This window comes from Cardiocondyla obscurior, linkage group LG19 (assembly GCF_019399895.1).
Source record: "Cardiocondyla obscurior isolate alpha-2009 linkage group LG19, Cobs3.1, whole genome shotgun sequence".
Classification (NCBI taxonomy): domain Eukaryota; kingdom Metazoa; phylum Arthropoda; class Insecta; order Hymenoptera; family Formicidae; genus Cardiocondyla; species Cardiocondyla obscurior.
The window spans coordinates 4,077,651-4,090,012 of record NC_091882.1 but is presented as its reverse complement, the minus strand read 5'-3'; the positions used below and the strand labels follow the sequence as shown (position 1 = coordinate 4,090,012).

The 12,362-nt window shown below is 44.1% G+C and overlaps 1 protein-coding gene across 1 annotated transcript in view; it reads left to right on the top strand.

Annotated features, from left to right (window-relative positions):
• The window catches only part of Fng (Fringe glycosyltransferase), a 61,771-nt gene that overhangs the window by 23,863 nt on the left and 25,546 nt on the right, over positions 1 to 12,362 (top strand). The window contains exon 5 of the mRNA XM_070669615.1: positions 3,069 to 3,228. Within this exon, the coding sequence (XP_070525716.1) occupies positions 3,069 to 3,228 (160 nt within the window). The remainder of the gene's footprint in view (positions 1 to 3,068; positions 3,229 to 12,362) is intronic.

Here is a 12,362-nt window from a genome sequence, read left to right as displayed (position 1 = left end):
TTAGATTCTTCCTTCTTTCTAGTCGTTTCGTGCGTCTACGTTTTTAATTGTCGATTCGTCGACTTGTGTATTTTTTAACACGGGTTTTTTTTCTCTCCCTTAAATCTTTATTATTACTATTGACGGACTATTCCAAAATTTTAGATACAAATAACTTTAAGATAATAAATTTATCGTTTTAAATATTTAGCGTAGGGTATTGATGTAACGATCACGTACAGCATGAACAACATGCTCTTTATCGGACACGCCGTTGAAACGATCTAATTGGGATCAATTAAATTGCGTTCGCGACTGTATATGTGCACGCATAGTGAACACCCGGCGAACCGTATTGCCAGATCACAAGATCGCTAATTATAAGGGGATTAATTCGGATTTCACGGTGAACGATGTACCACTTCGATTAGCAGCACGGCGCACCACCCGTGTCCCGCTATTTCGCGTATCGGAAATTAGTATCGCGGACGATAACGCGGCGCGGATACTCTATTCCCATTAATCACACGAGTCACGTCCGTTCGCGATCCGAATATCGAGCATTACGGCGTTATAGAAACGCTTTAGCTGCAACACAGGGGTCGTGCACCCGGCACGAACGTGATTTAATATGCGTTTTGCAGTCCGCGGTCGTGAGCACCACACCCGTCTCCGGCACACGCCAACCCTGACCTTTTCCATCCTCCGTTCGTTCCGCGTAAGATCGAGAGATTGCGGGCGGCTTCCAGCCACGATCGGTACGAATAACGCCTTTATACGGCGGCCCGAATTTCGGCGAGGCCGGCCTTTTCATAGAAATTAATTAAAAATAACGTGTTTTCATCGTCAAGCCGTTTCGTTCCCTGCGATTTTGCTCGGTACGCTCGTACGAGAAGAGCGTCATCTCGATGTAACGAGTCACGCTCGAGTAGCGTTTTTTTTTTTATTTTTCACAGGTTAATTTCATCATAATAACCGTTCCGTTGCTCCGTTTTATTCGAAATATTATTTTCGTGACGCAAAAATATAATTAAAAAATTATAATTAATCTATTAATCAATTAAAATGATTTAATCAATGATTTAATAAATTTATTACTCAATGTATTAAAATATTACCTATCTGTAAATTAATTAAAAAATTCGTAGCACACTCCCGCGATAACTTTATGTGCGTACCGCGTATATGTACGGAGGACTTTAATTCGGCAAGTACGCGTGTCGCTGCACGTGTGAGAGCACGGCTTCCGGCGAGTGTTGCCGCATGCTCCTTAAAAGTCTGCTGCACGCGTGGCCGTGCGCAAGTCACGTATGGGGGTCTCGCGGGTTCCCACGGCCGGATGTGCATCGGTAGTACGTACGTACGTACGTACGTCCTACACCCACGGGGGACCGAGTACGAGCGTCGTCGTTAACCGAATCATTCGGTCACATGTCATGGGGTTGCCGACCCACAGAAGCAGGGGCCCCCCTCTTCTTCTTCACGCCCTCGTGCACACACGACACACGCCACCGCGCGCCGTCTCAGCCGTCCCGTTGACTTGTGCCGTACCGAACGCAGGTGGTCGAACGAAGGGTGTCTCGCTGGTACATGTATATGTATAATATACGAAATGCATGCTAATATCTTGCACTGTATTCGTTTGCGAAATATATACATTAGCACGAGGAAACGATGAGTCATGCGTTTTACCTCGTTAGATTGAAATTAAATGATAGCGATACAAGTTATGACGGGAAAATGGTAGAATGATAAAAACTTATGATAAATAATATAATAAATTATGAATAATACATTGTCTTTGTATGAAATATATTTTTTGAATTTCTGCTAGAGTGTAATATAATTATACGTTTAGTGTAATTTTTTATAATTCGATTGCTCGACATTTCGGCAATTAATGAGTCGTGATTTATTACGAGGCCAAGTATTTTCGAACAATCGTTTATAAGTCCTTCAAAACCATTGAGCGGAATCATTAATTTCTATTGACATTCGAGTGTGTTATTAATGATACGAGCGATGTGGCGTTACTTTTAACAGAAATCATATATTCGAACCTGGGGTCTCTGCCAATCGGTACAAGAAATGATTTATCACTCGATTCGTCGAATATTCCGATCGTTAGATTATGTATATTACTCACGGATTGCGAGAGAAAATACATATGATTAGTGTTTTTAATTAACGAGACAGTTTATCCGAATTCTCGATCGAAACATTCGATGCGGCGCGTTTAATTAAAGATGTGCCGATTTTACAAAAATTAATCAACGATAACAGACGGAGCGCACTTCGTTTTTAGAAGACAAACGTTTGAGAAAACGAATTTCGTAGTTATTACAAAATTATGCGGGTCACTTATACTTTACTGGCGGTGTTAAAGTGTTAAGTTTTACCGTTTGCGTGTCACGGCTCTTAAAAGACGGCTCGCGAAGACGGTTTGGTAGCGCAAACCGGCGGAAGGGTGGAACGCGGTGGAGCACTGATTGCGCGGTGCGAACACCGTTCGGAAGATACGATCTCGCGCATATAAGAGCAGCCCAGCGTCCTCGGTCTCGGGCTCCCTTCGGGCACAAGTCAGCTACGCCATTAAGCTGGAATTCAGGTGTATTAACGATGCTGGACCGCGCGCGCGGCAGGTACGTAGCGGCCACCCGTGGCCACCCGGTAGCACGCTAATGGCTACGCCACGGCGGAACCGTTCGTTAGAGAGATTTTATTTCGCCTATCTTACGCGCGTACGCGCTCTGAACAACACGGCCGTTCGCCGTCGGTGCAACGCGGACGCCCGGTGGGAAAAGGGCTGGCTGCGGCCCGCAATTGTGTACGATTGCGTCGCGCTGGGACTCACGGGACGTTACCCTGATTGCCGCGATGCCTCCCGACGAGCTCGCCATACCGCGATATTCTACATAAAGCTTCGCCGAGACCGTTTCCATCCCGTTAATTACGCATTAGCATGCTTCCTCCGACCGGAATGCACTCGAAACCACGACTGGGGGGCATTTCATGATATACCCTGAATTATAAAGAATAATGCAGAGGTAACATTTTTATTATATTTGTATTTTTATTGCGTGTTTCAGATGGTTCTGCCACTTCGACGATGATAATTACGTGAACGTGCCGCGCCTACTGAAGCTTCTGGACAATTATAATCCACGCGAGGATTGGTATCTCGGCAAGCCCTCGATACCTGCGCCTTTGGAGATCATCAGGCAGGGTCCGGAGCCGCAGAAACGACCGGTGAGTATAGATTAATCATATCTTTTTTTTTTATATACATTTTCTTTTATACGTTTTTCGATGTGCTCGTATATTCATTCGCGGCTTAAAAAAGTTTGCCCGAAGACGGCAAGTGTTGTGTAATATAAATTAAGTTACCTGCGCAGAGATGACTGATCTAAATAGTCAGGGCTTTAGGGAACTTAAATCTGCCTTACGTCGACCTTTTTTTTCCATTGCGGATTAGAACGTGCATAAGAATCAAAATAAATGATGAAAAGTAAATTAAACCGAGATCGAAAGTCGGATCCGCAGTCGAGAAATCGGACAGGAGCGATTCGAATTAAGTATTCAGTATTAATCTGCAGTTAAAAAAAATTTTTTTTTTAATTTGAGGTCTAAGATTAATTGTTAAAAATTTTTGCAATTGCATAAAGTCTGTATTTCGAGGGACCACCCACTTTGACCTAGATTCGCTCTTATATTACGGACTGCGTCGACTATAATTACACCCTTCTCCGAAAGTCAACTTATTATCGCCTTTCGCGATCGGTCGACCGAAGGAAATTGTTCCTCGGGATTCATTTAACGCCATAAAATAGCGCCGGCAGGAGCAATTTGAAACAATGACTATAACGAGCGTTGAGACGGGACGCGGTTTTGTCGTTGAACGCGCGGGGATGTCGCAAACGTGAAATTCGACCGCCTTTGAAGCCAGCGGTGGATCTCGCGATGAAATTAAATCTGCCGGAATAAGAAGGAGCCAGGGGGCTTTTGGAGGAAAGGAGAGGGAGGCAAAAGAGGAAGCGACGGGTGGTAAAAGGGAGGCGAGATCATTCGCGATATTTTCTTTCTTCGTCCTCTCCTCGGTTCCTTACGGGAGAAGCATTACCGTGCCGTTACTAACGGGTGGTCTTATCGAATTTATGCATCCGCGAGAAGACGGCTTCCGGCAAAGTCGAGCCGGTGCATACGTACGTCTCGGCGAACGCCGGGCTTGGAGTAAAATAGGAATCGCTCCGTTTTTGCGAGCGACTCGTTTGACGGCGAAGGCCAAGGAATATCGCGCGAAGAAAACGCGCGCGATAGCTTCTATTCTTTTTAATGCTCCCCGGCGGCGCTGCCGCCTTCATGCCGCGGGTTTCGTGCCATTATCTCGCACCCCGCGTATATATATCTCTCTTATTCCGTGCGAGTGGATGATAGGTTTTTATAAGCAGATTCCGTCCCGAGCTCGCGTCCGTGAAATTCCGATTTTCCATCGCGGGAGATGCGGCCGTCGCGACCGCGGGTGGCTTCGCTGTCTTCTTGGATATTCAATCTGCGACACTTTTTGCACGTTACGTCGAGCTCGCGGAGATTCGGCGGATAGATATCTTCTTTTAAATATGACTTTAGAAATTTAGATTCCGTAAATAATTATTTCAGAAATTTTTTATAATTTTAAATTACGATACCTACAAATTATTATATTAAATTATCATTGCGGTTACCCATAGATCGTTGAATTACGAATCGCGAATATTTTCTCGATCTTGAAATTATATTATGAATTTTAAACTGCGCGAAAGAACGGGAATAAGTTTGCAAAAAAAAAAAAAAAAAAAAAAAAAAGAGCAAGATATATAATATGTAATAGAACGTCTTTTCAAGGCACGGTAAAGCGAAGAAACTCGCCCGTGCACAATCATGAATCGATAAAAGCCCATCTCACGTGCTGCTTTAGAAGATACACGATGCGATTCGGATGTCGCTGATATGATCGCCGACGCTCGGCAGCCGACAGTTAAAGGAAGCCTGCGATCTTATCACGACGCAGTGTCATGCTATGAGGCCATTAATCCTTTTTCTTCTGCCTGGACGAGAAATGAAAAAGGAGATCCGTCGTCGTTGACGTCGCTCACGGTCGACAGGGTAGGCCAATTTATGCTCCACAAAAAAAAAAGAAAGAAAAATTCCAGGACACGCGCGTCATTCGTTTTAAAAATTAATAATCGTTTTAATTTGTTCGTTGGACATTTAAAAATATCCCTCTTCTCCCTTCGTGCCTTTCTCGCCTCTTCCGCGATACAAAAGCGTCGGGTCGTGCGCGCAATTGAGTTTTAATCGATCCGGTTTCCCTTGTTCGCGTGAGATTTTTGCATTCCCGCGACGAAAAGCTGAACGAGGTACGAATTGGAAAAACCGCTTCTCGCCGCGTCACCACTTTTCACCGTACTGAGAAAAAGGCACGAGTTAGGTTGCCGGCAGGGAAAATAGATAAAGACGAGAGGAGGAGTAGTGGGGTTCCCGAGATGAAACGATAAATCTTGCAAAGCCCGTAGGATCCGTTCTTCTTTCCGAGATTAACCGCTTCTTATAAGGTCCAATCGAAGTCATTCATCAAGCGTCCTTTCTTGATATCTCTTTCCCTGATTTTTCTCCGCTGCTCGTTAAAGTCTAATCATAGGACGAATCCCGATCCCGTTCATTTTTTTATTTTTTCTTTCTGCTATTCGTGAAACTTGGCGCGATCTATGATTGCCAATAACAGATCGGACCTTTCACTACCGAACAGACTACTGCGATCGCGGAGATTGAACGAGAAGAGAAAACGAGCGAGATCTAGGCTTTTGATTTATCGAGTAGTTTGCTTGTTTGAAAATCTACTAGATTGAAATATATTATTTCAGGTTTCTCTTAAGGTGTGTGTATACACTTATCGAACGAATAGCGAAAAAAAAAAATGTCTTATAAGATCGTTTGTGCAGCCTCAATTTGATTATGCGAAATGAATGTGCGCACGTTACGCGGGGATTTACGTAAAGCGAAATAGGCTCGAGATCAGTGGGACCCGATCGTTTTATTCCAGTTTTATTACGCGGCTATTTAGGACAGTGTTCTGCACGGTGAATGGACATTGTTCGGTGCGTATAAAAGAGTTCTGACTCGATCTCGGACGTTTTTCTGCCCTCGCTGTAGTCCTCTTTCTTTGCGGCACTCTTCATTCAGTCTTCTTACGATCCGGTCGGACCAGTATCGTGTGCACGAAACCTCTTGAAAGTCGATCGACCGCGGTTCCTGTGAGCACAAGTATCGATAACGCGCATGCCAGCCCGCTCAACTTGATTCTTTTTTTTTTGCTTGCGCCAAAATAATTTTTATGCGAATGACGTGTCCACGTCGTCGTGATACGAATTAAAATAAAAATCGTTCCCGATTACTTCCTCGCTCCGAACGCGATTCCCTCCGCCTTTTAATTAAACGACGAGACCTCGCTCTTTTATCTTTATTCATTTCATAAAAAAGATAATTTGCGTACAAGAAGAAAGTGGTCGGGCTACTCAGCTGAAAGAGAGACAGTCATTACTTACGCAGTGGACCCTCTTCTCGATACGTGCAAATGCAGTAGATTATACATTACCCTGTCGCATAAAAAAATAAAAAAATAAAAAAAAAGATAAATAATAAAAAAGTCGCCGCATGCGTGTATGCGTCCGCTGAAATTTATAATTTTATTACATTTACCTCGCGATGAGAATTCGTTTAGTTTCTACCTAATTCTTTACTCGGATTTTGAATTTGGTCACGTCGCGCGCTTTACACGCTGATGCAGACGCAGATGCACTCCGCTCGTCCTTATCTCGAACGCGAATCGCGATTCATGGCGTGGACTCATAGTGGGATCTCCGCTCGTATGTACGGCGGTAATACCTACGGTGTAATGCACATACGGCGCGGGCGAAAGGTGGTTACGCGAGGCCGGGCGTTTGAATCCGCTGGCCGGAGTAACATCGTCGTCCCCGCGGCAGCCTCGGTCCCCTTCGTTGTGGCCGAGCTATCTCTCCCGGCCCCGACCCCCCATGGGTGTGGTACCATCTTCCAGCCGAGATTATGGTCTCCGCCGTGGACGGTTGCTCCCCGCGGGCTTCGCGTACTCGTATATTATATTTGCCCGAGAAACTCTCGGACTCGGCGCGCGGAAAGAATCGTCTTGTTACCGCCCGGCAACTGGAGCGACCCGTTCGCTCCTCCGCGCGAGCGATATTACGTTTTAAAGACCGCGGCAGCGATTAATGGAGGATACGCGGCATCGTCTCCGACAGACGGCGTTTTATGCGAATCCCTTTTTTCGCCGGGGCGAATTTTTGGGACACCCCGTGGCGCGGCGTAATACACATTCGAGGGAGACCCCCGCCATTAACTGCAGGAAGCCGAGATTCTTCACTAACGCGCCGTGCTGTGTCGTTAAAAGTTTTTGCCGCTTTTTCTTTTGGAATTTTCGACGAGCTAACCGATATTTAAGCGGATCACCGAGCGCGAATCTTACGTACGGGCTTGCTCGTTTCACGCGTTACGCGGGCGTGATTATTTCAGCCGATTTAACGCACGTTGGACTCGCAGCGTTTCACATGATTTTTTATTTACTTTAATTGGTATTCAAAAGACCGTGTAAATTAATTTTACCACCCGATAGTCGTTCGGAGTATCAATTCTTATCTAGCGAACTTAATTAACGCTCTATGGTTGATCGCGAGGCTCGCAGTTCGGTCAGTTAACAAAAGCGTGAGAGCGTGGCAACCATACGTGTATATACGCTTTGTCGAAGGGATAATTAACTCGCAGGGCCCGCGGGGCGCGTGCCCGTGGATCGTTACATTCGGTGGCCCCTTGGCGGCGATGGTGCAACTGCGGCACGTTGCAACTGTCCGCGGAACTGCCGTCTCTCTCGCCAGGTGAAAGGTGCTCCCGGTCGCGGTAGGTAAACGAGCGTACCGTGTATTCCGCAAATTGATAGGCAAAGTAGAGCTAGGCGGCACAGCGCGAACGGGTTTTACTGTGGCCTGCTTGTAGGTCAATGCCGGAGGATAATTTGCTAATCGCACGTTGCCGTGCAACTTCGCGCAACCGTTCGAAGGTGACGACCTGTATCGACGGCTAGTCCTAATCGTTGCAACGAACACATTTGCGATAACGAAATAATCGTTGATTTAAAGTAATTTCTTGAATATATATATTTATATTTTAAAAAAATTTTTTAAGATTGTTTTTTATATTTTTTAAAATTCGCATTTCACATTTTGCGTCGAGAAATAAATGTTGAAGAAAATCGCGCCGTGCGTTTCGAATTAGGTGTTTCACATTAGCCGAGTCCACGGTGCAGATAACTGTATTTAGCATTATTACGTTACGCGCTTTTCTTATCAGCCATTCCTCGCGATAAGTGGTTGTTCGTGATAAGAGTAGCTCGCGGGACACGCCCCGCTACAATGGAGCCGATCGGTCTGTAGAGCGATTAATTCGCCCGGAGGCGAGGATCGAAGTACGCCGGTGAATCGTTATACTTAACGTTTTCCCGTCGGCGTCGTAATTGCGCCCGCAGGAGCGCGATATCGCGCGCACCACGCCTCCAGGTGAAAGGGTGAACGCGCGGGCGTACCGGCGATGCAGCGCCGGTGATGAAAAAGGGACACGGGCAGGAATAGAAAGGCAGGCGAAGGCAAAGCGGTCCAGTCGAGATCTCGTTCGTCGTCCCCGCGCCGCGCCGCGGAGGCTGAAAATCGAGTCCGCGCACGAGACGGTCATTTCAGTCCGACGGTAGAACCGATCCACCCGGGGGATAACCTGCCGATGAACCGTAAACCAGGAACTTATTATCGAGCCGTATACCGCACGGGCGCTTTATTATTACGACTACCAGTGCGGAGTCGGAGCGAGGAAAGGAGTCGTTTCGCCGCCTAGATCTTGGAGGAAAACCGCGCGCTCGCTCCTAATATCTTTCTCCGCCGACTTCGCGACTACGCTCGTTTATAACGTTGTTGTTGTCGTTACGGCGCCTCGTAAGCGTCGCGTTACACGTTTTACACGCGCTCGGGAAAGTTACGATTCGCCTTTATCATCGGCTTCGGTAAATTCGACCCGCGCGAGACCGGAATGCGAGCCTCGTTGAAAGTGAGTTAGGGTAATTCAATGCCGTAAAAGAGGTCTTTATCGCGTCGTCAAAAATCGTTAAAATAGATCGGCAAATGTGTAGCGGAGAAGTCGAGGGGCTCATCCCGGGGAGAGTGATTGAGTTTGGTTTGGAAATTAATTGGGAATCTTCGACGTGGCGCGGCGTATGCTTTGGCGCAACTTAGTTTACTTAACTTAGACATAACTGAGGAATTTGCATGGAGGACTTTCTGCAAAGTTGCGCGAGTCTTCAGGAATTTCAGATCTTCATTGTTACGAAATAGCTTCGAAAGCCGCGCGTGCACTCACAGTTTGCAATTTCCCCAGCCAGGGGGAAAGCTCAGTGATGCAAACCAACGCTTTTCTACTACGATTAATTAATTCCGTTTCGTTATTCACGCGTAGAAACGTCTGACGACGGAAAATTTGCATTAAACCTAAATAATATATGTCGCAATACGTCTCTTGATACATAAATGTATTAAATATTCGGCACAGGAAGTTTTAATCGGTATTTTTTTTAATAAGATAATATAACGTACGTTTTATGGTTCGTGAACCTTGTAACGTGTTCTTCTTTGCCTACGTTATTACCTTCCGCCCTGGGAATATTAGCGTCGTAAGCTTGAACTATCTAGAACAGTTGCATTATTAAGAAACGAAAGAAACGCAAAGTGTTCCGCTGCATTTGCTAGAAACGAGTATATTACGCCCTTAGTCATCTTTCCTCGAGCGAGTAATAACAGGATCAGCCGCATTTTTTTTTCTTTCCGTAACCACGTGAGCTCTCCGATTTTTGCGAGCAATATTCGCCGGAGTCGCGTTGATATCTCTCTTTTTTCCTCCCGACAACCGGTATTTATTTGCGTCGAAAAATATCGACGCCGACGTGGCCCGTAATTTCCGCTCGTAATTTGAATTACGCTTACAATTAAGCTCGTAATAAATTCGTCGTTCATCTGCGACGCTCGCCGTTCCGCCGGCAGTTAATTACCGTCGGGGGGTCTTAAATGTTTCGACACGGGTCTTTTTCGTTCCTCGGTCGCCGGCCACGGCCACTTTATAATTCGCGCCGCTCCGCTTTTTTGCCGGACAAACTTACCGCGAAAGTCTGCCAATTAATCGACATTGTCCCCGAAGGTGAGACGGCGTTTTGTCGAATTTCGTCATACTCGATTAACCGATCGTAAGTAGGACGGAATTTAATAATATCCGCCGATCGTCATCCACTAATTGCCTTTACGCGTGATTTTTGTCATGCGCTTTAATATATTTTTATAATTATTCTTTTGCGTTTTCTTTATTTTATTTTTTTTAACGATATTTAGGTATTAAAATAAAATAACGATAAATAAAAGCTTCTCCGTGTTTGATGACATAGATTTCGTAACGCGAGATTTTTATTCTCAATCGATTATACGCCCGCAAAATATTTTTATTGATAATAAATATTTTTTTATTATTTTTTTTATGTCGTAACATTTTCTCGTTACAAAGCAAACCGAATTTTGCGTTCGATTATGCTTTGTACATAAACTTCCGCGTGTAAAGCGCATCTTTTCACGTCGTTGACCATCTCGCTGGTCCGCCCACAACCAATGAACCAACGCGACCGGTAACGATGCATGATAATAGTAATAACAGCGGCAATAACTATAATTACGCGTTATTGTTGCCGCTTATTATCGTTACCTTTAGCGAGGTGCTTCTCTCGCGTAAAATCGCCGAAGTACACACAATCCACCTGTCGTCCGTTTTCTAACAACGTCGCCATAGAGCTGGTAATTATTAGTGCATAACGTACGTCCTTTCATTTTAATTACAACGCGAGAGAAACGGAGCAAATTCCTCCGTAATAATCAGAGAGCTAAACGACCGATAAAATGTACATCGAACGTATAATAGTTAGAAATAGGATTTTTATATTTTTACATACTCCTTTTTTTTTTTTTTTTTTTTTTACACATTATTTAAATTGACTTTTTAATGCCTGTATTGTTTTTTCTGTGCGACGGAGGATATGTCGATTTCATCGAAATCTTTTTATCAGACGATATTTTTGTTTCGGCTCGTTTGATTCTTAATTATCGCGTCAATATACTTGTCAAAAAATATCGCGAGGGGAAAAAACGAATAGTGATATATGTTCCCTTTAACCGCCTCGGCGTTGGATATGATCGTGACGTTAGATATTGCTTCGGTTCCGACTGTAATTAACAGGCAGACAGCGAATGCGGGATGCCGTAACTCTAGAGGGTGTTGACTAGCTTAATAGCCTATCAACGATGTTTTTCTTTCGGCCTGGCTACTCTCGTTTCATTTCGTTCGAGCGATTCAGGTGTGGGGCGACGGATCGTATACGATCGTATGTTAAACATTTTTATGCAAATTTAACTGACTGAAAAAGATTGTATTATAAAAACAATACGTAACGATTAATCGATTTAGAATTTCATGTTTTAACTCGTTGCTTTTTTTTTGTGCTTTAAATTATAGTTTCACGAATTTATTTCAAAGCAAAAATTGGTTTTATAACATTTCAAATATAATTTTTTTTTTTTGTTCTATTTAATATGGCATTGTTGAATATGTATGTAAATAAAATACCGGGTTCTAAATATGTCTTCTATGATTTATGAAAATCAATGCAGGTGTGCATAATTAAGATCAAGCGCCATAGATTTCGTACGATACCTTTGCGTAATGGACAGCTAGATGAGGAGAGATAAAAAAATTGATATATTAGTCATAATTACAAAACCGGTCAGCGATATTATGACATACGTATTGCGAAATTTTATCATACATTTATAGAGAACTGTCGTTTCAGATAAAGAATACTTAAGAGCACCCTAGAAAAGTAAAATACAAAGTTTACGTTTCAATTAAAGTGTATTACATTTTAATTATAACTTGCACATTCCATTCTCTCGGATTCTGTTCTTTTTCAACTACTCAGGCACATTTTAAATAGTTCATTAAACTCAAATATAAATTAATTTTTTCCAAGTGCAATACATGCACGTTAAAATAATACATTTTACGGTAAAAAAGTTACTTTTGAAGAACTTTGTTTCTCGCACGAGGCTTCTCGGATTCGCGGCAATTTAAGAGCGACTCTCTTCCGAGGCGGGAAAATTCGATCAGTTCTTCCCGAACGAACGAACGGCAGCGGTCGGTAATGGCTCCATTACAGCCGGCTCATGCGATTTGTTCGAGCACGG